This window comes from Notamacropus eugenii, chromosome 4 (assembly GCF_028372415.1).
Source record: "Notamacropus eugenii isolate mMacEug1 chromosome 4, mMacEug1.pri_v2, whole genome shotgun sequence".
Taxonomy (NCBI): Eukaryota; Metazoa; Chordata; class Mammalia; order Diprotodontia; family Macropodidae; genus Notamacropus; species Notamacropus eugenii.
In genome coordinates, this window is record NC_092875.1 from 450,050,787 (window position 1) to 450,076,666 (window position 25,880).

Below are 25,880 nucleotides of genomic sequence, written 5' to 3' on the forward strand. Positions count from 1 at the left end.
TAACCCACAAAAAATCTAATAATGAGTGACCCAAATATCAAGTCAAAATAATAAAAGAGGGCTGTGTCAAACAAAGCTTAGAAATAGCAGGACTTTTCAGAGTGTCCCCCAAGTCACACCTAGATGGCCTCCTACCTTACCTATGTATATAGCCACAGCTAAAGCTGAAAGGAAGCTTGAGATTCAGTGAGCAGGGAATTTGGGGCCTTTTGCAGGGTGCTCTGTGTTCCTAGTTGATAATGTGGATTTGATATTTCATCAAATGAGTTTGAAATAGGTTTGAAACCAATAAATCACACTGGAAAATTTAAAGGTATGATTCCTAAAATTTTAAACAAAGTTCCTTCTTTATTTTATGTAACATTCTTTCCCTTGATAATTATTTAGTGCTTCACATACATGATGTTTGGAGGGTCAGTTTAGGAAATTTAAACAGATTTTTCTGACTTTCAAGCAGCTTTGTTCACATTTCTTTGAGTTGTTTTTTTGGGGGTTTTTTTTTTGCTGTTTGTTTAAAGGGTTTTGAGCTTGTGTCTGAATGAGCAAATTGTAGACAAAAAGGTCTTTGACAGTGCATTATTTTAATGTTTAAAGCAAAATACAAACCTCCTTACCATCCCTTAGTTTAAAAAAAAATGCAGGATAGAAGACAATCTGTGCTGGTCAATTTCTGATACTTGTGAAATCATAGGTTTCATAGAAAATCATCCACAAATGAAACGTTATTATCCTAAGCTTTAACTGTGTCCCTTTTCCCACTGTCAGTCAACAAATATTTATTAAGCACCTACTATGTGCCAGACATTGTACTAAATGCTGGATATACAAATACAAATAAAACAGAAGATTCATCCTGGCCTTCAAGGAGCTTAGAATCCAATGGGGGAAGATAACATAGAAAAGCAAGGTGGAAAGTGCCATACCTGACATGAGGGCATGTAATATACACTGGCAAAGTGTACAAGAGAATGTAAATACTGCAACTTTACGATACTGAAAATATTCCAATTTTTGTAGCTGTTCTCCTACCATAAAGAAAGAGTATTCCAAAGTACTGGAAATATGTTGTTCAGTTGTGTCTGACTCTTCATGACCCCATTTGGGGTTTTATTAGCAAAGATACTAGAGTGATTTCTCATTTCCTTCTTCAGCTTATTTTACAGATGAAGAAACTGAGGCACACAGGGTTAAGCGATTTGAGCAGGGTCACATAGCTGGGAAGAGAAGGAGGCTTAATTTGAACTCGTCTTCTTGATTGCAGGCACTCTATCCACTAGACCACTCACCTGCTCTATTGGAAACATACAACTTCAGAATATGACAAAGTAAATAATAATTAGATGTTATTTAGAATATTTTAAGGGATAATACCAGGCCCTCTATTAGTGACAGGTATAGGAATAGGTGTTACTGGTAGTAATGGAAGCTAAATGAATACCTAAGAGAGGCATAGGCTATGAACAAACAGTCCTCAAAAGAGAAATTGCAAACTACTAACAATCACATGAAAGAAGGATTCAAATAACTAATAATTAGAAAAATTCAAATCAAAACAACTTTGAGGTTTTACCTTTCATCAAACGGGCAAAAATGAAAAAAGATGAGAACAGTCAAAGTTCAAGGGGAGGCAGAAAGACGCACATTATTCATTGTTGGTTGAATTGTTACAACCTTTCTGGAAAGCAATTTGTAATTAGTCATGTAAAGTGACTAAAATGTCCATAGCCTTTGGACCCAGAGATTCTGTGGCTAAGCATATGCTTTGAGGAGATTAGTGACAAAAATAAAGGCATCCTAGATGTCAAAATATTTATAGCAGTGCTTTCTGTGGTTACAAAGAATTGGGGAATTGCTGGACAAATTGTGGCACATGAATGCAATGGAATATTATTGTACTGTGAGAAACAATGAACCAGAAGACTACAAAGAAGCCTGGAAAGACTTACATGAACTTACACGAACATGATACATGTAATGACTACAACTATATAAATGGAAAGAACAACCACTACACAATAACCAAAGCAATGTTACAAAATGATAAAGAATGAGTTTGGTCTCAAGGAAGAGCTAGAAGATGGTTTCTCTAGCTAGTTTGTCCAGGCTGGGGTCCAAGAAACCAGAACACTTCATAGGATGTCAGATTTTGTCAATGTGTTGACCAATGGTACTGATTTTTTTCTCTTCTTCCTCTTTTTCTTTATTTTTAAAAGAATCTTTGTCACAAGGGATGGCTTTCTGGGAGGGAGAAGGAAAGAATGGAGGAGAAGGGAAAGGGAGGAGAAGCTGGGTAATATAAAAACAAAATATATCAGCAAAAATCTAAGCGGATATTTTTTAAAAGAATATCTTAAGTGACATTTGTTGTCATACAAAGGCAGCATGTACTAATGGGAAGCAAGATGGACTGGAAATCAAGAGACTTGTATCCCACCTCTCATGATGGAGTTGTGTGACCTGAGAACTACAGATCTTGAGCTAAAAGGAACCATGGGGATCATCTAGTCTAACCTTCTCAATTTACAGATGAGAAAACCATGACTATGAAAAGAAAATAGAGCATGAAACAGTTAAAAATACTAATGAATCTTACAAAATTTGTTTTTAGCATATCATGCAAATAATTTATTTAACACAAAACACTAAACTTTTCTCATTTTAAATGGCAGCCGATTCTGTGCTGTCTCCTGAGAGAGAAGCGGTATAATGTAAGGACTTGACTAAGCAATTAAGTGCTTGTTATGTGCTAGGCACCTTATCTTTATCTTGCCAGATGATCTTTAGAATCTTCCTAACATGATTCAAATGGAAGCAATTCAGTTTCCTGGCATGATGCTGGTATACTCTCCAGGTTTCATGGGTATACAACAAAGAGGTCAGCATAACGGCTGCCAAGCATTCAAACTCTGCTAAAGAAAGCACAACTCTGATGGGCTGGCCATTTTGTTTGAATGCCAAACATAGTCTTGCCTAAAAGAGTATTTTATGGAGAACTCATGCAAGGAAGGTGGTCTCATGGTGGTCAGAAGAAGCAATACAAGGGCACTGTTACGGTCTCTCTGAAGAACTTTGGAATTGATTTTGTGACATCGGAGACACTGGTAAAGAACTGCCTGGCATGGCATGCTGCATCGAAGATGCTGTGCTCTAAGAGCAAAGCAGAATTACAGTAGCTCAAAAGAAATGTGAGGTACACAAATTTAGAGGTATCTCCACTCCAAATGTTCATATGGAATATTTGTGCTTGACCTGTGGTAGAGCATTCCAAGCTCATATTGTTTTGATCAACCACAGTAGGATATACTGTAACTTGACTCTAACATAGTGATGTCATTTTGGTGCTCTTTGAGAATGAAGGACAACAACCATGTGCCAGGTACTGTGCTAAGGTCTAAGTACTGTGCTAAGGGGGGAGATAACATATAAAGGTGGTCATGCCCAGAAGGGTATTTAAGTTTAGAAAGTCTTTTCATAAGTTCTCCTTAGATTCCTCCCAATGTACTAGTTTTCCATACAATCTCTTGACATCATGAGGATGCCAATGGAGTAGATAATCTGTCAATTATCCCTTGCTCTTTATAAACCACAAAAATGAACTATTATTAATAATAATAATAAGCAGAAGTAGTAGTAGTCGTGGTGGTGGTGGTGATGAGAGGCAGCTTAAAAGGATGGATAAATAGCCATATTTGGAGTCAGGAAGCACTGAGTTCAAACCCTGTATCTGACACATATTGGTTTTATGACCCTGGGTAGATCACTTAACTAACTGGTCAGTGTCCCACGCTACTCTCTAGACTATAGGTTGAAGAGCAATTGATGATCTGCCTCAGTATATTCACTGCCTCAGTGAATTCTCTCATAGGTATTCCCTCCACAAATGAAATCACGACTAAAAAAAATAAAATAACAGTAAAGGCAGAAATGTGTATCTATATTAATTAGTTATAGTTATTAAAAAAGAAACTAAAGGATTTCTCTTTCATAAAGTCAATAGTACTATCACTCATACAAATGAATCTTAGGAGAATCTGGGAGGCTGCATATTTTGGTCTTTTTATAAAATGATGTATGATCACAGCAGCAAAATTCTGAAATTTATAAATCAGATATGAATGAATATGGAAATACATTTGGTGAAAGTTCTAATGAGCTCTTGTAGGTATTTCAATGATATGACAGATTAATTAAATTTTATTTAAGAGTAATTTTCCAAAATATCCTTTTTTTAGACTTAAAACTGAAAGCTACTTGATAACAGCAGAAATTCTTTCTCAGCATTCCAATACATCAAGGAAAAGGAAAACAATAACTTGCAGTATGATTTTCTTAACAAACTGTTCCATGATCAGCATATGTGAGAAGCAAAGACACTTGTATGAAAGGAAACTGGCTCTTGGAAAAGGAGGCTCCACTCCTCTTGCTATATATCCCACAGAGTTGATCTGAGTGTGAAACCCCCTTTGAAGTCAGCAGGAATTCTGAGTTTCAAATAATTCTGGAAGGAGGCAAAGCCAGGCAGGATTAAAGTTTGGGGGCTTTGGGTGAAAATAACGCATGGCCAGGACGTAGAAGGACCTATCTTAGAGGCAATAATTACCAGAACGATTCTAGCTTAGTTTAGAATACTTAGAAAAAGGGATCCTAAGAACTGATCCATGTAATCAAATGAAGTATATAAGGTGTATTAATTGCAACCAAATTATACTCAATAAAAAACTGAGTAATTACAGAATCTAAATAAATCAAGCTAAATTGGAAGTGGCTTGATACAAGGGAAAGAGTACTGACTCTGGAATTAGAGGAATTGGGTGCAAGTCCTTCCTCTGGTGACCCTGGACAAGTCATTTAAGCTCCCTGGGCCTCCTCTGAGGCCCTTCGTGCTCTAGGTCGATAGCCATACTCCTTTTTGGGTGATTAGCTTCTCCTTCATTCCTCTTTTGGCTCCATTCCTGACTCTAGATTTCTCCCCCAAGTCACAGCAGCACCAAGACCCTCTGGAAGATCCCTCAGCCTCTGTGGCTCCCTTCTCTGATTGCTGAATTCCTCCTCAGAACCTCCTCCCAGGAATGCCCAACCCACCCACACTCACGCCTTCACTCCCCTCCTATCAATACTTCTCCACCTTGCTCCCTCCTCCCACCCCCCCCAGCACCAAGTTTCAGCTTCCCAAATTAGAATGTGGGCTCTCTTTAAGGACAAAAATTGTCTTTCCTTTCCCTTGTAACCTCATTCCCAGTGTTCAGCACAATGCTTAATAAATATTTTGCCTGAGATACTTCAACTATCAAAATATAAGATTAAAATTTCTTTATCTGAAAAAGCCATTCAATAATAAATGATCTGGACATACACCTAAATGTCTAGACCTGGGATTTTATGTCACATTTCTCATAATCTCTGAGTACAGAGGGACCTCAGCAATCCAACTCATACCCAAAGAAATTCCCACCATTATATACCTAACAGGTATATGGTACAGTAGCTTGCTCTGGCATACTTGCTCTGGAGTCAGAGGATTTGGGCTCAAGTCCCATCTCTTAGTTCCTGGAAGACTGTGGGCAAGCCACAAAGTTTCCCTGGGCCCCAGATGTAAAATGAGAAAGTTAAACTGGATGACCTCTGAAGTTCCTTCCAGCTCTGGTTCTATGATACAATGGCCATCAAGCCACTGTAGGGAGGGCCACTGCCTCCTGAAGCAGGTCATTCCACTTTTGGACAGCAATAATTGTTTGGGAGATTCTTCTGACAGGAAGTCTACATCTGTCTTTTTGGAGCTTTTCCCCCATTGCTCCTATTTCTACTCTCTGGAGCCAAAATGAGCAAGTTTAACCCAAATTATTTATGAACACCCTTTGGACCCAGAAGACAAAACTAGGAGTAGGTAGAAGCTGCAAAAAGGTGAATTTAGGTTTCATGGAAGGAAAGGAAATACTTCCTAACTATAGCTATCCAAAAATGAAACATGATGCCTGGGGAGATTTCTCTTTGTATGAGGTCTTCGGGAAAGGTTTATTATCCATTTATCTGACATACTGTTCCTTTTCAACTATATGATCCTGAGTAATTCTGTGTGCGTTAGAAGTCTGAAGACTACCTGAAATACACCAGGATTGTTGTAAGGCTCAGATGAGATATTTGTTTAGCCCTTCATCTAGTACATAATAAGTGCTTAATAAATGCGTATTTCCTTCCTTGCTGTGTAAGCACCCTTATCCTGGTTTCATGAGGCTGATTGAATAAACTCATTTGAGATGACTGATTGAATCATGACTGATAAAGACACTTTCTTGCAGGCTCCTTGCTTCAAGATGATTCAGGCCTAAGACATGAGCATGGAGCCAGAAGCAAAAAACACTAAGAATCTGGGAACCCCTTCCCAGAGTCTTTCGGAGGTCAAAACGGTTGGTTGCATCTCCGTAGGGGGTTGCCTTGTATTCTGCTGAGTCACCGTAACTCAGCTGCCTTTTCATCCAACAACTTCTCTTGACTCTGTCAGGGTAGCATTTTGGGGAAGGACTGAGGCCGAGTGAGCTTCATCCCCCTCACAGTTGCCCTTCAGATTTTCTGGATTTTACCACCATTTGCCTCCCTCCCTCCCTGTCAGTACCTTCTCCAACCTCCCCTTTTCCAGCTCCCTTTAAATTTTGTCTTCCCTGACAAAAATGTAAGCTTCGAAGAGAGAGCAGATTGGTCACAGGGGCAATTAGAATGCTTGGTGTTTGGGGGAGGGGGGAGGGGATAAAAGGGGAGAAAATTTGGAACCCAAAATTTTGTTAAAATGAATGTCAAATAAATAAATAAATAAAATTAAATGAAAAAAATAAAATAAAATAAAAATGTAAGCTTCATGAGGATGGGTACTATCTTTCTTTCTGTTTGTATTTGTATCCTCCATGCTTAGCAAAGTGCCTGGCACATAATAATGGCTGCTGCCTGCCTGCCTGAATGCCTGCCCTCTTGGATTTATCCTTCAAAAAGGAGCTGACACAAAGAGAAGGAGACAGGAGAAGAACTACACACAGAGAACTTTGTGTCCCTGGTAAGCAGAATTCTTCTCTTCCGGGGGTCCCTCTTCCCTGCCACTCCCTCCCAACAGAGAACCTCTCTAGTCTGGTCTGTCTCAGGAATCTTGAGTTCTTCTATTTATATGACCTTGGTCAAGTTCACTTAACACCTAATCCTCAGTTTCCTCATCTGAAAAAGGACTCCATACCTCACAGGATTCTTGGAAAAATTATACGAAGTTCTCACAAATCTAAGTGAATACTAAATATTATCTATTATAATTCTGCTACTTGTAAAGCCAGTTCAATACCCATAGCAGCTGCTATGAATATGCATGTGTATTTCCAGGGTAAATTCGCGAAATATAATAAACCCTTCCTCAAAGGCAAAACCAAAATATTCATTGGGGACATCATTAGAATACCAGGAGGTGAGCTTTAACAGGGTACTTATCACAAATCCAGGGAGCACCATCTGAAACCTTCTTTCTGTCAGATCTCCCCACAAAAACAAGCTCCCCTAGACAAATTCCTCCCTCCACTCACTCACAGTCCACTTCTCTTTCTCTGCTCCTTGGGCCAACTGCTCCCACTCACTGCTTGTTTCTCTCTGCCCTACCTGCCCTCACTCTCTGCTCCTGCTCTCCCATTCTCTCTCTCTTACCTCCTTGTGCAAGCTCCTTCCAGTCTGCTCCATATGACTCAGGCTCCATGTGACCACAGGCTCCATGTATTAGGCCTAGTAATAGGCAGGAAAGATCTTCCTATTCTATTACACAGTCATACAAAAGAAGCAGGATCCTCCTCTAGTTCTCTCTAGACTCCAAGTCTACACTCCACTACAGCACTGCATACCTCATGAGTTGTTGGGATGGAAAAGGTACTTTATAAATTGTAAAATCCTATTATATAAATGTACGCTATTATTATCATTTATAATTATAATTATTGACCTATGATAAGTGCTTTCATCATTCTCAGTTTTTCTTGTACTATACTTACTTGTGTATGTGTTATAACCATCTACCCCTTCTCTCCCCAGACAAATAAAAACTTCTTGAGGGCAGGGACTAGTTCCTTTAACTCTTTAAGCATTTATGCTAATAAGTGTTTCAGAGTGATGAAACAAAGGAAAGAAGAAGGACTGAAGGAAGAGAGGGAGGAAAAGAGTAGAGTTGGCAGATTCAGGAATGATTAAGAGACAGCACTGACAATTGTGAGGACAATGCATTGTCCATACACAAATTGAACAATTTTCAGTGATAATATTTTTTAAAAACTATTTTTTTAAGTTAGATTGTGAATTGTGGGTTTTGTGCTATTATGAAGAACAGAATTCTTATTCTTTTTCAACTCTTAAACCTTTAAAAAATAAAGAACACTTAAGAACATTGCCAGAAATTACAAATCCCTCCATATATATAGTACCCTTAAAAATATCAGGAATAATATAATGTTTTCATAGAATTCACATTTTAATTTCTGTAGAAGTTTCAGTGTGTAATTATAATGTTTCAGATTGGATCTAAAAAACTAAAATCCTGTTTTTCTGAGATCTGAGGATACCCTTTTTTTGGTAAGGGAAAACACTTGTTCCTACTGGTCTGATTTCTGGAACTGGGCCAAAATTCATGGATAACTGAGTTCTTTGTATATTCCAATAACCAAATGTAACAGTATACTGGAGACCTTATGAAACTTCAATAACAGTAGCTTCTTTAAATATAAATTATAATGATTTAATAATATACACGTTATCAAGAAAGTTTCATAATAAAGAAAACAGTAGCATTCCTGTGGCAATGCTTCAAATTCTATCACTTAGACTCTAACAGAGGCTCTGCTGCTCAAAGACATTAAAATAAGGGAAGTAACCTATAGGCAGAATAAAGGTTGTATCCCCCATTAGCATTCATGAGAGTTCTGCAGCTAAAGCCCTACACATCAAGTTGGGAATATACCCTTTGTCTACTGATGAGAAAATGTCTCTGTGATAAATGGTTACAGACAGAGATGTCATAAGGGCAAGAGCACAGCTCAAGAAGGACTATTTTTTTAAACTGCTGCTCCAGCATTTCTTTTTTAACCTAATGGGACATAGCTCACGTCCACTTAGATAAAGAAAAATATTATAATGTAGATCTAACTGTCCCAACTTTTTCTGAATCATTACTTTTGGAAAAAAAAAGTCCTCTAAAATAATCTAAAATGATGCCAAAATAGTCTTGAAAGTCTTTAGTCAACTGCAATTTTTTAAAAAATCATCTGGATATTTTGACTTAAAGTACATAATTCTCAAAGTATCATGTTCATATTTATCTTGGGAAGACAACAGATTTGACCAAAAACCACCCCTCACTCCACTGGACTTTTTAGGGATCAAATATTTTGCCATAAGTAGATGGTGAATTTGGTGAAGTGCTCAAAAAGTGTCCTGATTACAAAGTGAGTTCATTACTGAAGATGGGGATAAAGCAAGGAAAGAAAAATATAGACTAATATTCCTATTGAGTATCAATAAAAAATATTAAAGAAATTATTCATGAAAAGACTACAGAAACATAGTAAAAAGATTATTCAGTGTGACCAGCTTGAATTTATATCAGGAATGAAAGGTTGGTTCAATATTAGCAAAAATATAAATGGAATAGACTATCTTAATAATAAAAATAACAAAAGCCATCTGAATGTCAATGGAAGAAAATACTTCAGAAAAATACCACAGCTATATATATTTAAAACATTAAAAAACATAGGAATAACAGAACTTTCCTCAATGTTATCTAATATTTATATAAAACTAAGAGCCAGTATTATCTAAAATTGAGAAACACTAGAGATTCTTTCAGTAAGATCAGGTATAAAGCAAGGATGTCCATTATCACTATATTTTATATAGTTCTAGAAATGTTAGTTATAGGATTAAATAAGAAAAAGAACTAGAAGGAATAAGCATGGGCAAAGAGAAAACAAAATTATAACTTTTTGCATTGGATATGACAGTCTATTTAGAGAACCCTAGAGATTCAACTTAAAAATGTAAAGGAATGAATATCATTAGCAAACTACACACAAACCACTAGCCTTTTCATATATTATCAACAAACCCAAAAGGGAGAGAAATTACATTCAAAATAATAACAAAATGTACAAAACATTCCAAAATCTGCCTACCCAGAAATACATAGGAATTATGTGAATGGAACTACAAAACACTTTTTATAGAAATAAGGACAGGTATTTGGAGATACAGCAATTGTTCATGATTGGGGCACGCCAATTTAATAAAAATAACCATATTACCTAAATGTATTCACTCAACCAGCTCTACATCAAACTACCAAAAGGTTACTTTATACAACTAGAAAGATAATAGCAAAACTCTTCTAAAGAACAAAAGGTCAAGAATCTCAAAGCAAATAATTAGAAAAATGGAAAGGAAAGGGGTCTGCTAAGTACTTGATCTGAAACTATATTATAAACCTATAATCATCAAGAACTATTTAGTACTGGTTAAAAAATAGAAATGCTGATCCGTGGAACAAATTAGGTACATGTGACCCTGAAAACTAACATATAAGCATAGTATTCAAAATCCCAACAATTTCACAAAAACTACTGGGAAGACTGGAAATTAAGGATAGCCTAACATTTCCACAATAAGCTCCAAATGTCCATGTGACCTAAATATAAAAGGTGATATCAGAAACAAATTAGAAGATCAGAGAAGAAAGGAAGGTGAGACACCTCTTCCATCTCTAATTAAGGAAAGAATTCTTTAGTAACTGGGTTGTACAGTGAATGGAGTGCTGGATTCAGGAGTTCCAATCTAGCCTTGGATACTGACTAGCTGGATAAACCACTGAACTTCCTTAGGACTCGGTTTCCTCCATGGTAAACTAGGGATAATTAGAGTCCACACCTATCCCCCAAGGTTGTGGTGAGGGAACTAAATGAGATCTTTATAAAGAGTTTAACACAGCATCTTGCATGCAGTAGATGCTTAATAAATGCTTGTTTCCTTCATTCCAGATGTGAGTAGAGATGGTCAATTTGGCTTAGCTTTTAAAAAATATATATATAATTGACAAGTTTTTGCATAAACAAAATCAATGCAGCTGAAATTAGAAAAAGTTAACTGGAATACATTTTTTATATTCTGATAAAAGTGGGAATACCCAGGTTACATAAGGAACGGATTCCAATAGATAGCATTAAGCTGAAACAATTTAAATGATTTCATTCATTCTTCTCATTCCAGTGCCTAGCAAATGGTAGGTACTTAATAAAGATCTGTGGATTATTTCCAAGTAGATAACCAGAGACAGCCCGCTAACACGCAGTTTTCAGGAACTACATGAAAAATAAATGGTCCAGATCAGTAGTAATGAGAGAAATGTATATATATTAATATTAATTATATAATATAATTAATATTAATATATGTAATAATATATAACTTTATACGTATATTATAACCAATCCTTGAGGTTTTACCTCGCCTTCCTCAGATCGGCAAAGAACAAAAAAATGGAAAGTGACAATGCCTGGAAGGATGGGAAGGAAGCGGGAGGAGCTGAGTTCAAGTCCAGCCAGACATTCCTCGCTGGGCCAGTCCTTTAAGCAGCTGGCAAGTGGAGATGATGACGGCCTGCCCGCTTTCCCAGGGTTACTGTGGGATTAAAGGGGAGAACACTCCGCAGCGCTCGGAGCATCTTCGAACCTGCACGAAGGCGCTGGTTGGATTCGCTCTGCGGGACTTCTCATCCGATGCGCGGGGGGGCGCGCGGGAGGGGGCACGCGGGGGGCATGCGGGGGGGGGAGCGGGAGGGCGCGCGGGGGGGGAGCGGGAGGGCGCGCGGGGGGGGGGCACGCGGGGGGCACGCGGGGGGGGGCACGGGGGGGGGGAGCGGGAGGGCGCGCGGGGGGGGGCACGCGGGGGGGGCACGCGGGGGGGCGCGCGGGGGGGGGCACGCGGGGGGGGCACGCGGGGGGCATGCGGGGGGGGGAGCGGGAGGGCGCGCGGGGGGGGGGCACGCGGGGGGGGGCACGCGGGGGGGCGCGCGGGGGGGGGGCACGCGGGGGGGGGCACGCGGGGGGGCGCGCGGGGGGGGGCACGCGGGGGGGGCACGCGGGGGGCATGCGGGGGGGGGGAGCGGGAGGGCGCGCGGGGGGGGGCGCGCGGGGGGGGCGCGCGGGAGGGGGCACGCGGGGGGCACGCGGGGGGGGGAGCGGCGGTAACAGGGCCAAGGGAGGGAAGACATTCCGGGAGACGAGGAGACCCGGCTTGGAAGGGGACCCCCCGAAGGCTGCCAGCGGCGGCCCTTGGGCGAGTCACTTCACCTCCGCTGCCAGTCTCCTCCTCCGTAGGGGGCTGTGGGGAGAACCAGACGCTCAGCTCGGTGCCCGCCACACAGGGAGCGCCACATAAATGTCAGCTACCCGTCGGACCTGTCATTAGGGAGGTAAAGACGAGCAGCACGCATGCACGCACCCCCGCACCCCCCGGGGCGGGCAGAGGCGCCCCCTCCCCCCGCACGGACGAGGCCGGCCCTCGGAGGCCCAAGGGCCCGCCCCCGACGGGGCTCGCGGTCCCAAGGGAGGCTCCGGGGGCGGCGAGGCGCTTGCGCACTAGAGGCCCCTGCGCTTCCCCTCCCACGCGGCCTCTCTTCTCCCCCGGCTCTCTCCCCCCGCCCCCTCCCTCCCCTCCCCCGCCCCCTCCCACCTCCGCGGCTCCGACGTGATGACGTACGGCAGGTTTGCGGACGTGGCGGCGGCGGAGGCCCCGGAGCAGGTCCGTGCGGAAGGGGGAAGGTCGCCGCCGGTGGCGGCGTCGGAGACGGAGGAGGAGGAAGGAGGAGTACGCGGCTGTGCGGCGGGGCCTCGGCCATGAACCTGACGGCGTCCGCCGCGGGCTCGGCAGCTGCCGCCCCCCGGTGCGGGAGGGGAAGGTAAAGATGGCGGTGGGGGCGGTGGGGAAGAGAGAGGCGGCCCCTCCCTCCCCGGGACGAGCTCCCTCTGCTGCTTCGGGAGAGGAAGAGGAGCCGCGGTCCCCAGGGGGCCCCTCCGCGTCCTGGCCACAGGTGTGCGGGCGTGTCCTCGGGCGGGGGCGGGGGCAGGCTGCCTTTGGGGACCACGAAGTGAATTCTGTCCCGTGTTCTCGTCCCGCCCCCAGGTGTAGCTAGCCGGTGGTGAGCGGTTGTAGACCTGACGGCCAGGGGTGCACGGATGGCGATCTGCCCCGCTGGAAGGACCCTCCACACCGAGGAGACCGCCAGCCCTTGGGAGAGGACGAGCTCGTAGCGCAGGCGGAGCCCGGCAGGTGCCCCGGAGGTGAGGACGGAGAGGGGGAGTGGGTGGGGAGGGGGTCAGCTCCCCTCGGGAAGCGGGGTCCGGGGCTGCACCCCGCGGCCGGGTGAGACCTGGGGACTGGCCTCCTGAGAGGTGCCCTCCCGACGGGCACCTTCCCCACGGGCTCCCTCCCCCAGCTGCCCTCCCCACGGGCGTCCTCCCCCGGGTGCCCTCCCCACAGGTGCCCTCCCCCAGGTGCCCTCCCCACGGGCGTCCTCCCCCGGGTGCCCTCCCCACAGGTGCCCTCCCCACGGGCGTCCTCCCCCGGGTGCCCTCCCCACAGGCGCCCTCCCCACAGACGTCCTCCCACAGGTGCCTCCCCACAGGTGCCCTCCCCACAGGCGCCCTCCCCCAGGTCCCCTCCCCGCAGGCGCCCTCCCCACAGGCTCCCTCCCCCAGGCGCTCTCCTTGCAGGTGTTCTCCCCCAGGTGCCCTCCCCGCAGACGTCCTCCCACAGGTGCCCTCCCCACAGGTGCCCTCCCCACAGACGTCCTCCCACAGGTGCCTCCCCACAGGCTCCCTCCCCCAGCTGCCCTCCCCACAGGCGCCTCCCCCAGGCGCTCTCCCTGCAGGTGTCCTCCCCCAGGTGCCCTCCCCACAGGTGCCCTCCCCCAGGTGCCCTCCCCACAGACACCCTCCCCCAGGTCCCCTCCCCGCAGGCTCCCTCCCCCAGCTGCCCTCCCCACAGACACCCTCCCCACAGGCGCCTCCCCCAGGCGCTCTCCCTGCAGGTGTCCTCCCCCAGGTGCCCTCCCCACAGGTGCCCTCCCCCAGGTGCCCTCCCCACAGGTGCCCTCCCCACAGGCGCCCCCCCCCAGGTGCCCTCCCCGCAGACACCCTACCCCGGGTGCCCTCCCCACAGGTGCCCCCCCCCAGGTGCCCTCTCCACAGGTGCTCTCCCCACAGACACCCTACCCCAGGTGCCCTCCCCCAGGCACCCTCCCCACAGGTGCCCTCCCCCAGGTGCCCTCACTGTGGCCCGTCTGCCAGGTCTCTCAGGAGTGCGGGGTTTTCCTAAAAAATAAAAATTAACAAAATGCTGCTTGCGCCATGTGAGTTTGTTCACAAAAGAGATGGGGTGTTTTCTTTTAAACTGCCCTTTGACCAGATGAGTTATTGCCAGCGCCAGACGTTTGTCTGTAGACTCGGCCGGTGAATAAATAATCTACCTAGACCAGATCGGCGTGGTCAGCTCCGGGTCACCGGACAGGGCTTTGTCTCTGTTGGCAGCGCTGACTGTCAGAACAGCCGGGCTTAGCTGTTGTGATAAGAATTTAACCACATGAACGGCAAACGGGCCTTGAGTGTAACAAAGCAGGGTATTATTATCATGGCTTCATTTTATCCAACTAAATACTCGTAAAAGTTTGATCAAGGAGTGATTTTCAGATTGCTTGGGCAATTTTTCTTTATAAACTTTAGTACTTGAGAAATATATTATAGAAGTGGAGCTTTATACAGAGCCAGGGAAATACTGGGCCAATTTTAATAATATTTAATTAAATACATTTCTTTTTTAAGGAAAAACTATATCTTTTAGTCAAATAAATGTAAACTCAGGTAAGTTTAGACGTTCAAAAGTAAATATCCATTCTCAAATACATTTGGGAGCTAACTATATGCATTGTCCTCCCCAGCTGAAATCTTAGAAGAACCTAATAAAAAAACCCCGCATAGAGATACGTCTGTTCTGTTGGTTTAGCTGAACTTTGAGCATTTGATCTACCCCTTTAATTTTGAGTAGTGTCTTACCTACTATATGACTCATACTATATTACTCATGGTTATTTTTTAGTTAATAATAACACTAACCAAAACAAAACTTTACCTTAATGCTTTTCAATTCAGTTATAAAATTGTATTAATTTTCTTTTGAAGGGAGTAATTGAGTATTTAAAGAACAATGTTCCTCCTGTGAAACATTTAATAAACAAAGAACTTAAATTGCAATACAGAATGTTAATACCTGGTAGGACCTCGTTCTTTTCCATTGCGTATGACCCAAATTTAGAGAGTTGTTTTATTATTGCTAACATTCTGAAAGTAAAAGTCAATTTAATATTATTTTGTTTTTGTCTGAGGTCAGTTATTGGTCAGTAATAATTGACATGCACTCATACATATACATATACCACAGAATGTTGTCGATTTTAAGCCACTAGAGTACTGTTGTAGGAGAAGTACACTAGTTGGCCTAGGTAACAACATATTTGATTAGACTTCATCCTACAAGCTGGAGAGGTGAAGGTAAGAGCCCTTAAAAACGTCGTGACAAACAGTATAATCTTGTGATTCAGAAAAAAAAAACCAACTTATTGTATTCTTATTGAGTATTTAAATGTATGAAGGATGCTTTTCATGCACCAAGGAACTTGGATATTGTAGTATCAGAAGTCTAGGTCACAGACACAAAGTGTATATTTAAAATTCTTCACACTGCTGAAACTGTTTTCTCACCATCTACACTTCATTTCTTTAGATATAGTGCCAACACAGCCACCTAATTATCTGGTACCTAGGGCAAGTTCCTCATAACCTCTAAGGGGAAGGTTAGTTCTTTAACTTTAAAATTATTCCTTAGGGATTTGTCCTTGTTTAAACATTTTCCCCCTAAGCACACAACAATTGGTGGATTATTAGACTGGAGAAAGTTCTTATCCTCCAAATTACTAAAATATACTTTAAGACTTGGATTATGTAGATTATGTATACATACATACATATACATAATAAAAATATTATGCTTTGAAAATAAGCTGCAAGTAGAAAAACTGACAGGTTTTTTCCTTTAAGTTTTGACTCAAACTATTTTTTCACAAGTTTTCTCTTTTCTTCTATAGATTTTGAGGTTATGGCAGGGAGGAATCAGACGCGCAATTTTCAATTTCCAATAACTCAGTCTGTGGTGAGCAACCAAATATATTCATTTGGAAATAATACAGACACTGATGTCTTTGAAGAGGATGCTGAAGTGTATGAACTTCGACCAAGAGGAAGAGAGAAAGTCAGAAGAAGTACATCAAGAGATAGACTGGATGATATCGTATTACTAACGAAAGATATACAGGAAGGCGATACTTTAAATGCAATAGCTCTTCAGTATTGTTGTTCAGTAAGTCCTTTTTTCTTGGTTGTCCAAAAACAAATTATACACAATCCAAAGTGAAATTCCATTTACCTTGTTCCTTCTTTCTTCTGTATTTCTCATCTTATCTTCATAGGAATACATACACACGCTTGTATGTGTGTGTGTATGCAGATATGCATATATGTATATATTTCTCAGAAAGCTTCCATATATAGACTTAGAAAGATTATAGACTTTATTTTAGGTTTCAGTATCGATGGCAAAATGTGTTACCTGTTAGAATATTAAAACTCTTTCTTATATCTGTAAATGTTTCTGTCTTAGATAACAAATACAAACTGTCTCTGATTTTCTCTCCCAAGTGCTTAGAACAGTGTGTGTAATTATATTATCTTTTTGATGGTAGTGATGCAAATAATACATCATACAAAGCCTAGAGTATCACTACAAAGATATTACAAAGTAGAGCTATAAACACAAAAGCAAGTACATCTAAGATATGAAAATATGTGGTCCTAACATACATTATCACAGAGAAAATAAGCTCCCAATTAGATGGATCCAGATCCATGCTTTAAAAGTTAGGAGTTTCCTCTAGCAATTAACAAGGTGCTCTACATAGACTAGGAACTTAAAAAATCTTTTTTTGAATGAGTAACATTCCTTCAAAACTAATATTTTTAGGAATTGGACTAAATAACCTTTGAGATCCCTTTTAGCTCTAAATCTATAATTTTATAAGCCTGCGAGCCTAAGAATTAGACTTTTCAAGATAATAATCATATAAGGAAGGCGAAATACAACCTCTATCATTATCAAAACCAGTTATTTCAATAACTGTAGGAAGAATTAAATGAATCAATTTCTTATCCCAAGTTTATAATCATAACCAAACATGTGGAAATAGCATGACAGAAACATTTAAACAACATAAAAATCTACAGTAATGTGAAATTTGTAGTTATTGAAGTAATCTGTTCATACTTTGAACATTTTATGTTGTTTTTGTTTTTAAAAGCTAATTGGTTGTAATCTGATTGCTGGTCATTAATGGCCATTAATAACTGAAACTTTTGTATTTGTCTAAGTAAATTTGAGGTTTACTCTTTCCTCATTTAATACCAGGAGGCATCAAAATCTGGTTTAAATTTAATTTAACTTTTAAAACAGTATAAACAATAGCATAATTTTTTTATAAGTTCATTCTGCTTTCCTACAAAATTAGCTGGGTTGATTTTTTTTTAACGTTTGCTTCTTGTACAAGCCAAGGACAAAAATCTTTCTAGGGAATGAGGAGTAAAAGTGAATAGTGGAAGGAGTCAGATTAAATAGCTTTGTTAGTGAAGACTGTCAGCTCTTCTTGAGTTACCTCAGGACAGTTTCATGGAGGAGAGGACACTTCAGGAAAGTTTTGAATTATTCTAAGAGATAATATTGTAGACTGGGAAAGTATGAGCATTTCAGCTATGTTTCATTGCTTTAGAGAAAATTTAAAAGTGGGAATAGGATAAGCAGACAAGTTAGTGTTCACGAGACGAGTAAAACAAAAATTTTCAACTATAGGAGGAGATGTGGGAAGATTTGTCCTGAGGAAGGGCTTTTTGGAAAAGGTGAAAAATTCAGTTCATCAGAAACTTCGAGTTTTAAACAGAGGTATAGAATAAAAAAAACTTGATAGTGGGTAAGTATAGATGAGTTGTGTTGTGTTGAGGTTAGGGAGTCCAGCGTTGACTTTTGAAATATTTCAAATGAGGAGTAACTAGAACCAAAAGTATTAGTAGCATAGAATCAAGGACAAATGTGGGAGATCTAAGTAAAGATGGGAATGTATGAACTGATTCAGCATTCAAATGGATAAGTGACTACAGCATCACCTGGTTCTCATCTGTAGATATCAGAGGAATGATGCTGTCATCCATTGGGATGGCATAATATACCACAAAACCATCACTCCAGAAGTTGAGCCTCTTTCCCTTTGTCACATGTAGCCTAAATGATTTGTCTGGCCTGAGAGAGTTTTGGGTGTCAGTACTCAGTGTTCATTTTATATGAGTTCCCTCTTTTCCCTTGTTCTTTCCTTGTTACCTTCTTAAATCCTCTTGATCTCATCTCTCATTTTTCCTTCCCTAGTCCAATCCCTCTGAATATGCTCTTGATCCCATCTCCTACCATCTTCTCCAGCAGGTGGCATCCTCAATCATCCCCTCTCTCTATAATCTTTAACCCCTTCCCATCTACTTCTGTCACGACTACCTTCAGATGTGCTCAAGCTTTACCTATCCTTTAAAAAACTTCCCTAGACCTTACCTTCTCTTAAACCATCTCCCTATCTCCTCTCTTTCTCAGCCAAAATCCTTGGGCATCTTTCTCCCATTCCCCCACTCAGTCACTCCTTCACCTTTTTCTGTCTGAGTGCTAACCTCATCATTGAATCAGATTTGCTCTCTAATAATTGTCAAACCTGTTGGCCTCCTCATAGTCCTGATCTTTTGATTCATCAGCTGCATTTGGCATTGTTGATCCACTCTCTTCGTCCTAGATAGTTTCTCTTCCTAGAGCTATTGTGATGTTATTTTATCCTGGTCTTGGAAGTGCTTGATTGACTCTGTTCTCAGTCTACTTTGCTGACTCTTTGTCCAATCATGACCTTTACCTGTGGGTGTCTCCAGTTGTCCAAGGCTTCTTCTCCCTCTATACTTTTTCTCAGCTTCCTTAGCTCCAGTTGCCTTAATTATCCTCCTTATGCAGATGACTCCTATCCATTTTCTCTCCTGAGCTTCATTCCTGGATCACCAAATTGGCTATTGGAAATTTCAAACTGTATCTCAAAGTTATCTCAAACTTGGCATGTCAGACAGAACTGATTGTCTTTCCCCCAACAGCTTTCCATCTTTCAGATTTCCCTGTTTCTTTCAAAGGTACCACCATCCTTCTAGTCTTCCAGGTTCATTATTTTTGACTGCTCACCCTCTTGCACACCACATAGCCCATCATTTGCCAGATCTTGCCGTTCTTGCCTCCAGTCTCTCGCATCTGAACCCTTCTCATGATTCACATATCTACTACCTTGGTGTAGGTTCTTATCACCTATTTCCTAGACTATTTCAGTGGCTTCTGAATTAGGCTCCTTGTCTCAAGTTTTTCCCTTCCCCATCCTATCCTACACACTTTACAAATGATGCTTCTGGAAACAGATCTGACCATGTGACTCCCCTATTAATCCACTCTAGAGGATTTCTGTTGCTTCTAGGATAAAACTGTCATAACCTTGCACCAGCCTTTTTTTCCAGCCACACTGAATATTACTTTGAACTTCTGTTTGTCATGCACAACACTCTTATGACTCATCACTGTGTCTTTGTACTGGTTATCCCATGAACCTGGAACACACTCCCTCCCTACAGCCACCTGATAGAATCCCTCTCTTTCTTTAACATGAGCTTGTTGACATACTCTTCATGAAGGCTTTCCTGATTCCTACAACTGCTAATGTCATCCATCCCAAACTAACATATTTTAACTACTTTTCGTTTATTTGTTTTTATTAACTTTATGCTGTGTGTATTTTATATGTATATTATCTCCCATTTGACTGTAAGTTCCTTGTAAGTAGGGATTATTAGTTCATCCTTTGTACTATACTCTCCACATACCCTCAGCATTGTTCTTTTGGACAAAGGATATGCTTGCTAAATGCTCGTTGGTGGATTGATTGACTCAGCAGAGGATAATCTTAGGGTAGAAAAGTTGATTTTTGTCTATTATTGAAAAGGTCAGTGGTCTCTAACCTGACCCATAGGAATTGTGAACATCTATTAGGAGAATGGGAAGATGGCTAGCACATCACCTTCCCCACAATAGCTAATCTTTTATGGGGCCTGTCTCTAGCCCAACTCCCCTCATCCCACCCCATCCCATTAATACCCACTCACCCACTCTACTCTTCCTATTTTGCAAGCTCCCAGTCTCAGTGCTGCTGAAATGGGTGTTGGCACTTCAGGGTAGTTATACCCCAACTACACCAGTTAATAGTACAGGTCTTTGTGAACTCACTCTTCCCCAGCTTACTTACCCCTGACCTAGCAAAGCACTCCTGTGGGGTTGGAGGCCTTCGTTTTTGGGTGGGAGAGTATACTGCACAAAATCAGTAAGCATGTTCATTCTTTGGAGTTTAAATCTGCAGACCGCTTTACATAATTTTTCTCTGAAAATATACCCCTTATCCAACTTTCTATTGCTGTTGAGGGCCTCATCATCCTTCTAGTCACCCTGGATTGCAACCTTGTTGTCACCTTCAGCTTCTCACTCTCCCTAACCCCATGGTGAAATCTAGTCATTTCCTCTACAACATATTTTGCCATCTGTCCCTTTTCTTCCTTCAACTTTATCACCTTTTCCCTTGATGATCACAGTGACCTGCTAATTAGCCTTGCTACCTCGTCTCTTCCCTCTAATCCATCCTCTTCACAGCTGCCAAATGATTTTCTTAAAACAATATCATAGTTCCCTGCTCATTAAACTCAAGTGGCTGCTGTTGACTCCAATATTATCTCATCCTTCTTAAATTTTAATTTTTGTATAAGCTTTATAATTCTTATAAGGTATATAATAGTTTAGTAGTATGAGTAAATAGATACATATTGGGGGGTGAAGGTTAAAAAAACTTTATTGATGCGGTACACAGTGAAAAAAAGTAGCCAGTAACTACTTTTTTGTATTAAACCCAAATTCCTGTTGGATTAAATGGTTGGTTGAAAAGGTTAAAATGTTTTGGTAATGTTTTAAGTCATGTAAGTGATAAACTACTCCATTAGTTTAGGGTACAACAGTAGAAACAGTGGGTTCTGTAGGTGATTCAAGGCTGGAAAAGAAGGCAAAGAGTCCACTGAGAGTGCCTGTAGTGATGTTCAGGTTCAAGCTGGAACACCTCAGAGATACCAAGAAGGAGCTAGTGAGTCACTGCATCTGATAGGTAATTAAAGCATGCAAGAGGAATTGATCTGATGAAAGGAGGGCTTGTTAAAGCTTGTCACTGAGAAGGAGGAGGAGGTCCCAGTTTGTTCAGTTAGGGAAGGGAAGGGCCCTTATGGCCCAACTAGTGCTTTGGGGCTTATAAAATGTTTGCCCTACTCTAGTCACTTAGGATAGATAATAAGAAACATTATTTCGATTTTACAGATGAGGAAACTGTTTCAGACAAGTTCAGTGACTTCCATATGGTCTCAAAGCTAGCAGCATTAGTTTGGTCCAGGTCTCTATGTACACCAAAGCCAGTGCTCTTTCCATGATACCAGAGTGTCCCTCGATATATACGGACCACAAAGCCTGGCTCCAAGATGAGGAGGTTTTCATGGAAGACTGACTTTTAGTTCATTTAGTAAATGTTTACTAAGGGCTCTAATTTTTAAAGCACTGTGTGTTGGTGATGGGAATATAAGCATAAAATAGGACAAATACTGCTCTCAAGGAGCTTACAATACAAATGGATCAGGGAAAGGATGTGTACAAAGGCACTGGGAGAAATACAAAAGTTGAGACAAAACGTTGTGAGAAATTGGAGGAACAATTTTGACTTCTCTTTATTTTCAGTAAAAGAAATAAATAATGATCATTGTTGGAAAGTTTTTCCTCTCATTTTGAATTCAATTGACTCTTGCTTTAACAATTCTTTTTAAACAGGTAGCAGATATCAAGAGAGTTAATAATCTCATCAGCGATCAAGACTTTTTTGCACTTAGGTCTGTTAAAATTCCAGTAAAAAGGTTTAGTGTACTGACTGAAACACATTACTCTCCCAAAGGACGACAGACTTCACGTCCTTCAGCTGCCCAGTGTACTCCAGAACTTCAAGAGATATTTCCCAACTCAGATCTTCTGGTTTCAAACGAGACTGCTGGGAATTTCTTAAAAGAAGTGGACAAAGATATAGAACAAATAGTAAAATGTACAGACACGAAGAGAGAGAACCTCAATGAAGTGGTTTCTGCCTTAGCAAAACAAGAACTGTGTTTTGAACCTGAGAGTAAAAGCATTAGACGTAAGGATCCCTATTACGGAGCAGACTGGGGAATAGGCTGGTGGACAGCTGTGGTGATCATGTTGATAGTAGGCATAATAACACCAGTATTTTATTTACTGTATTATGAAGTTTTAGTTAAAGTCGATGTTAGTCATCATTCCACAGTGGACTCCTCACATCTGCATTCAGGGGTCACAGCTCCATCCCAACAGAGAGAAATAGAGAATGGCAGAATTCCAACAAAAGGAACAAATGTGGGACAGCAAGATGATTATAAACTTCATAAACAGAATTCTCAGTCACCTTCTACACGGCATGTAACATAACGTTCAGTTCTAGATTAGAATATTTATAACTATAAATGTATCTGGAATGCAGAAAATCAGTTATATTCTTTATTTACCACTCACGAGCAGTATTTTGGTTTATTGAAAGTGCTTTTAGTTCTTCTAGAGACTTGTTTTGAGCCATTTGCAAGTCAATTCTGTATGAACCTTAGACTTACTACCTGTTCTATGTGGTTTAAGTCAAAGTTTCTGTTGTGGCACTGCAGAAGTGAATATAAGTACACATAAAGAAGATTTTTCTGTAGAAAATTTTGCACCTGGTTATTTAAACATAGCCTTGAAGTTTACTTTTTAAGTAATTTTTTTGTTTAAGGCATTGATATTAAAGTTATGTAATATGAATGGTAGCACTAGATGTATGCAATTGAAGAACACCCATTTATTTCACCAGATAAGCATATTATCTCTTAGCTCCAAATGTTTGAGAAACAGTTGTTTGATTCTAAAAGTATTTGTGACAGCACATTGTGTACATGATGCTACCCATTTGAATTGGTTGATTTTTACATCATATATAATATGGCATTAAAACCAAAAGCCAAATCAAATCAAAAGTAGCAAAATCAGAAAAGAAGGCATAATTTCAGCAAAAGGAGCTTGGACTTTTCAAATTTATATTTGGGAATTATATAGAGAAGTGGCATCATTGAATAATTAGAATATTGGAAGGAATCACAGGATGAGATGTTTAATCTGTTAATCAATTTCTTGGACGTCTTTTAACAGTTATGCCTATATTTTGTTTTGTTTTGTCTTCAGTAAAATAAGTGTTCTTGGACTTCTATACTTTTGTAGTTCTTTGAAGAAACATGCTACACATGTACACATGCACTATTTGGGAAAAATTCTTCATACCCTATGATGAACTGTTGCAGCTCTGTATGTGCAACAACATGCCTTAATTAAATTGAACGCCTTAATTAAATGTTAACGTTACCATGAGAGTTGATATACTTTTTAGAATCAAACTTATACTTGCGTGTCCTAGACTTCCCTTTCAATGGAATTAATGCCTGTGCTGTATGTGTTGTGTAAACTGATGTTAGCTTTCAGTTAATCAAGCACAATCTAATAGGCAACACAGATGTGTCTACTGTCTTTTCCATCTAATGTAACTTGCTAAAAATGATTCATTAAGAAAAATTATAGACCAGGTCATTTGCATTGGTAGGCAAATTAGGTACAGGTCATTTCTTGATCCCTTATCTTTGCTATCTTCCATGGGGATGATTATCTAAAGTAGAAAGTGAGTAACAGAGTTGTTTTTGTTCTAAGCTACAGCATATTATGAAGACTAAAGGAGATGAATTGTCAAGGGATCTTTTGCTAGGGCTGCATAAAAATACATCTGTTTTCTGAGGGAGATCAGATCAGGATACCTGTCATGCCTTAAGTTCATAGTAATCTGGCTAAACAAGCATTTGCCTATTGATTCATTATATTTATAAAAAAAAAAAAGTGGTGCTGCCATAGAAGATGGGTTTAATAGAGTCTGACTTGTCTTTCTTAAATGTGTGATTAAAACTTTTGTGTGTTTTAGGTATTAATACTGCCTCATTTTCTGGACATGATTTCCTAGTGTCTGATGTTTGAATTTGAGGAACAATCATTTTGTATCTAAACCCTTTCTAGTTATTAGAGTGGCAGATGAGTAACCTAGACCCATGGTAAGAGAATATTATTGTTTTAGAAGGAAAACACCACATTCATATGTTACTTACCAGAAAGTATTATTAGCAAACACATCATTCTCCTCATTCATAGAAAAACAGCCTGAGAAGTGAGCAACATTCACAGAGACACCTAAATTACATGTGAATGTCCCTTCTCAAAAAAAAAAAATCTTCACTTTGCTATATTGCAGAGGAATGCAGCCGTTTTCTAATCCTTAGTGTTAAGTTTTTATATGCAATGCTTTATAGTAAGCCTACTGAAAAATTGCAAGTTTTGAGGGGATTAAAAGTTACAAATAGTAAAACTAAATTATGTGAAGAATTGGTAGTGTAATTCAGATTGGTAAGCTAAAGGATATCAAGGATGGCCTTCTACTGGTGCTACTTTGAATTCATAATAGTGGAATAATAAGTAAACAGGTAAATAAAAGTACATTGCTTTTATTTTAAACATGAAACCTGCCTAGGTATAGGAACCACTTCTGCCCTACAGAATATCACTTTTGGTGATAAATGTGAACATAAAATATATCCTCTTGATTGCTAAGCAGTTCCCCTCTTTTATCTATTATTTGGTTCTGGAATTACAAATTCTAATCTTTAAATGCAACATCCCCGAGAGAATATGGTTAAAACTTAGCAAAGAAGTAGTTTTAGTACTTAGTAATCATTATAAAAATAAATTTTCAGTTTGTTAATGTGCTGATGAGCACCATGATGGTTTTATGTGAAAATTGCTTTATGTAATTTTCTCGACATAGTTTTGTTTTCTAATTGTAGGCTTTGGAAATGGGCTTTAAGGTTAAATGTATATTGGACTCTTATCCTGGTAAGTGTTCAGATTTAACTGGCATACTTTATATTAGCATGTGTCAAACTGACAGATACAATTGGAAAAATAATCTTGGTTCCCTTGGATATATTTGGTTTTAAATAAAAATATTTTGTGTGTGTTCAAAGATGTAATTGCAGTTTTAACAAGGTAAAACATGGGCTTCATTTTTAAAAAACAAACATGTATTTTCATAGATAATGTATTAGAAAATTATAAAATCTGCCTTTCATATGAATAAGATACATTTGTTCTTAATATTAAACTAATTTCTCTAGGAAACTTGTTTTTAGAATCTGCTTTGATAAGGCAGGCTGTGGAGTTATTTAAATGACTCCCTAAACAACGATTTAGGCCTTTTATTGATACTTACTTTTGAAAGTTGGGACCTTTGTAATTAGGAAATTGGAAAGAAATTTAATTGGGAAATAAGATGAAACAAATACAGTGAGAATTTTGCAAATATAATGAAAAAAGGATACAGTACAAATAAATGTTAAATGGTAAAGCCAGAGTTAAGGAAAATGTATTTAAATGGTGCACTATGCTGAGAGTCATGCTTT

General features: G+C 40.4%; 1 protein-coding gene across 1 annotated transcript; it reads left to right on the forward strand.

Annotated features, from left to right (window-relative positions):
* The first annotated feature begins 13,215 nt into the window (after window positions 1-13,215).
* LYSMD3 (LysM domain containing 3) lies at window positions 13,216-23,754 on the forward strand. The gene is made up of 3 exons (XM_072606180.1): window positions 13,216-13,340; window positions 16,199-16,470; window positions 22,126-23,754. Exons 2-3 carry the CDS (start codon window positions 16,210-16,212, stop codon window positions 22,789-22,791), a joined length of 927 nt encoding a protein of 308 aa, XP_072462281.1. The 5' UTR covers window positions 13,216-13,340; window positions 16,199-16,209; the 3' UTR covers window positions 22,792-23,754.
* The last annotated feature ends 2,126 nt before the right edge of the window (window positions 23,755-25,880 follow it).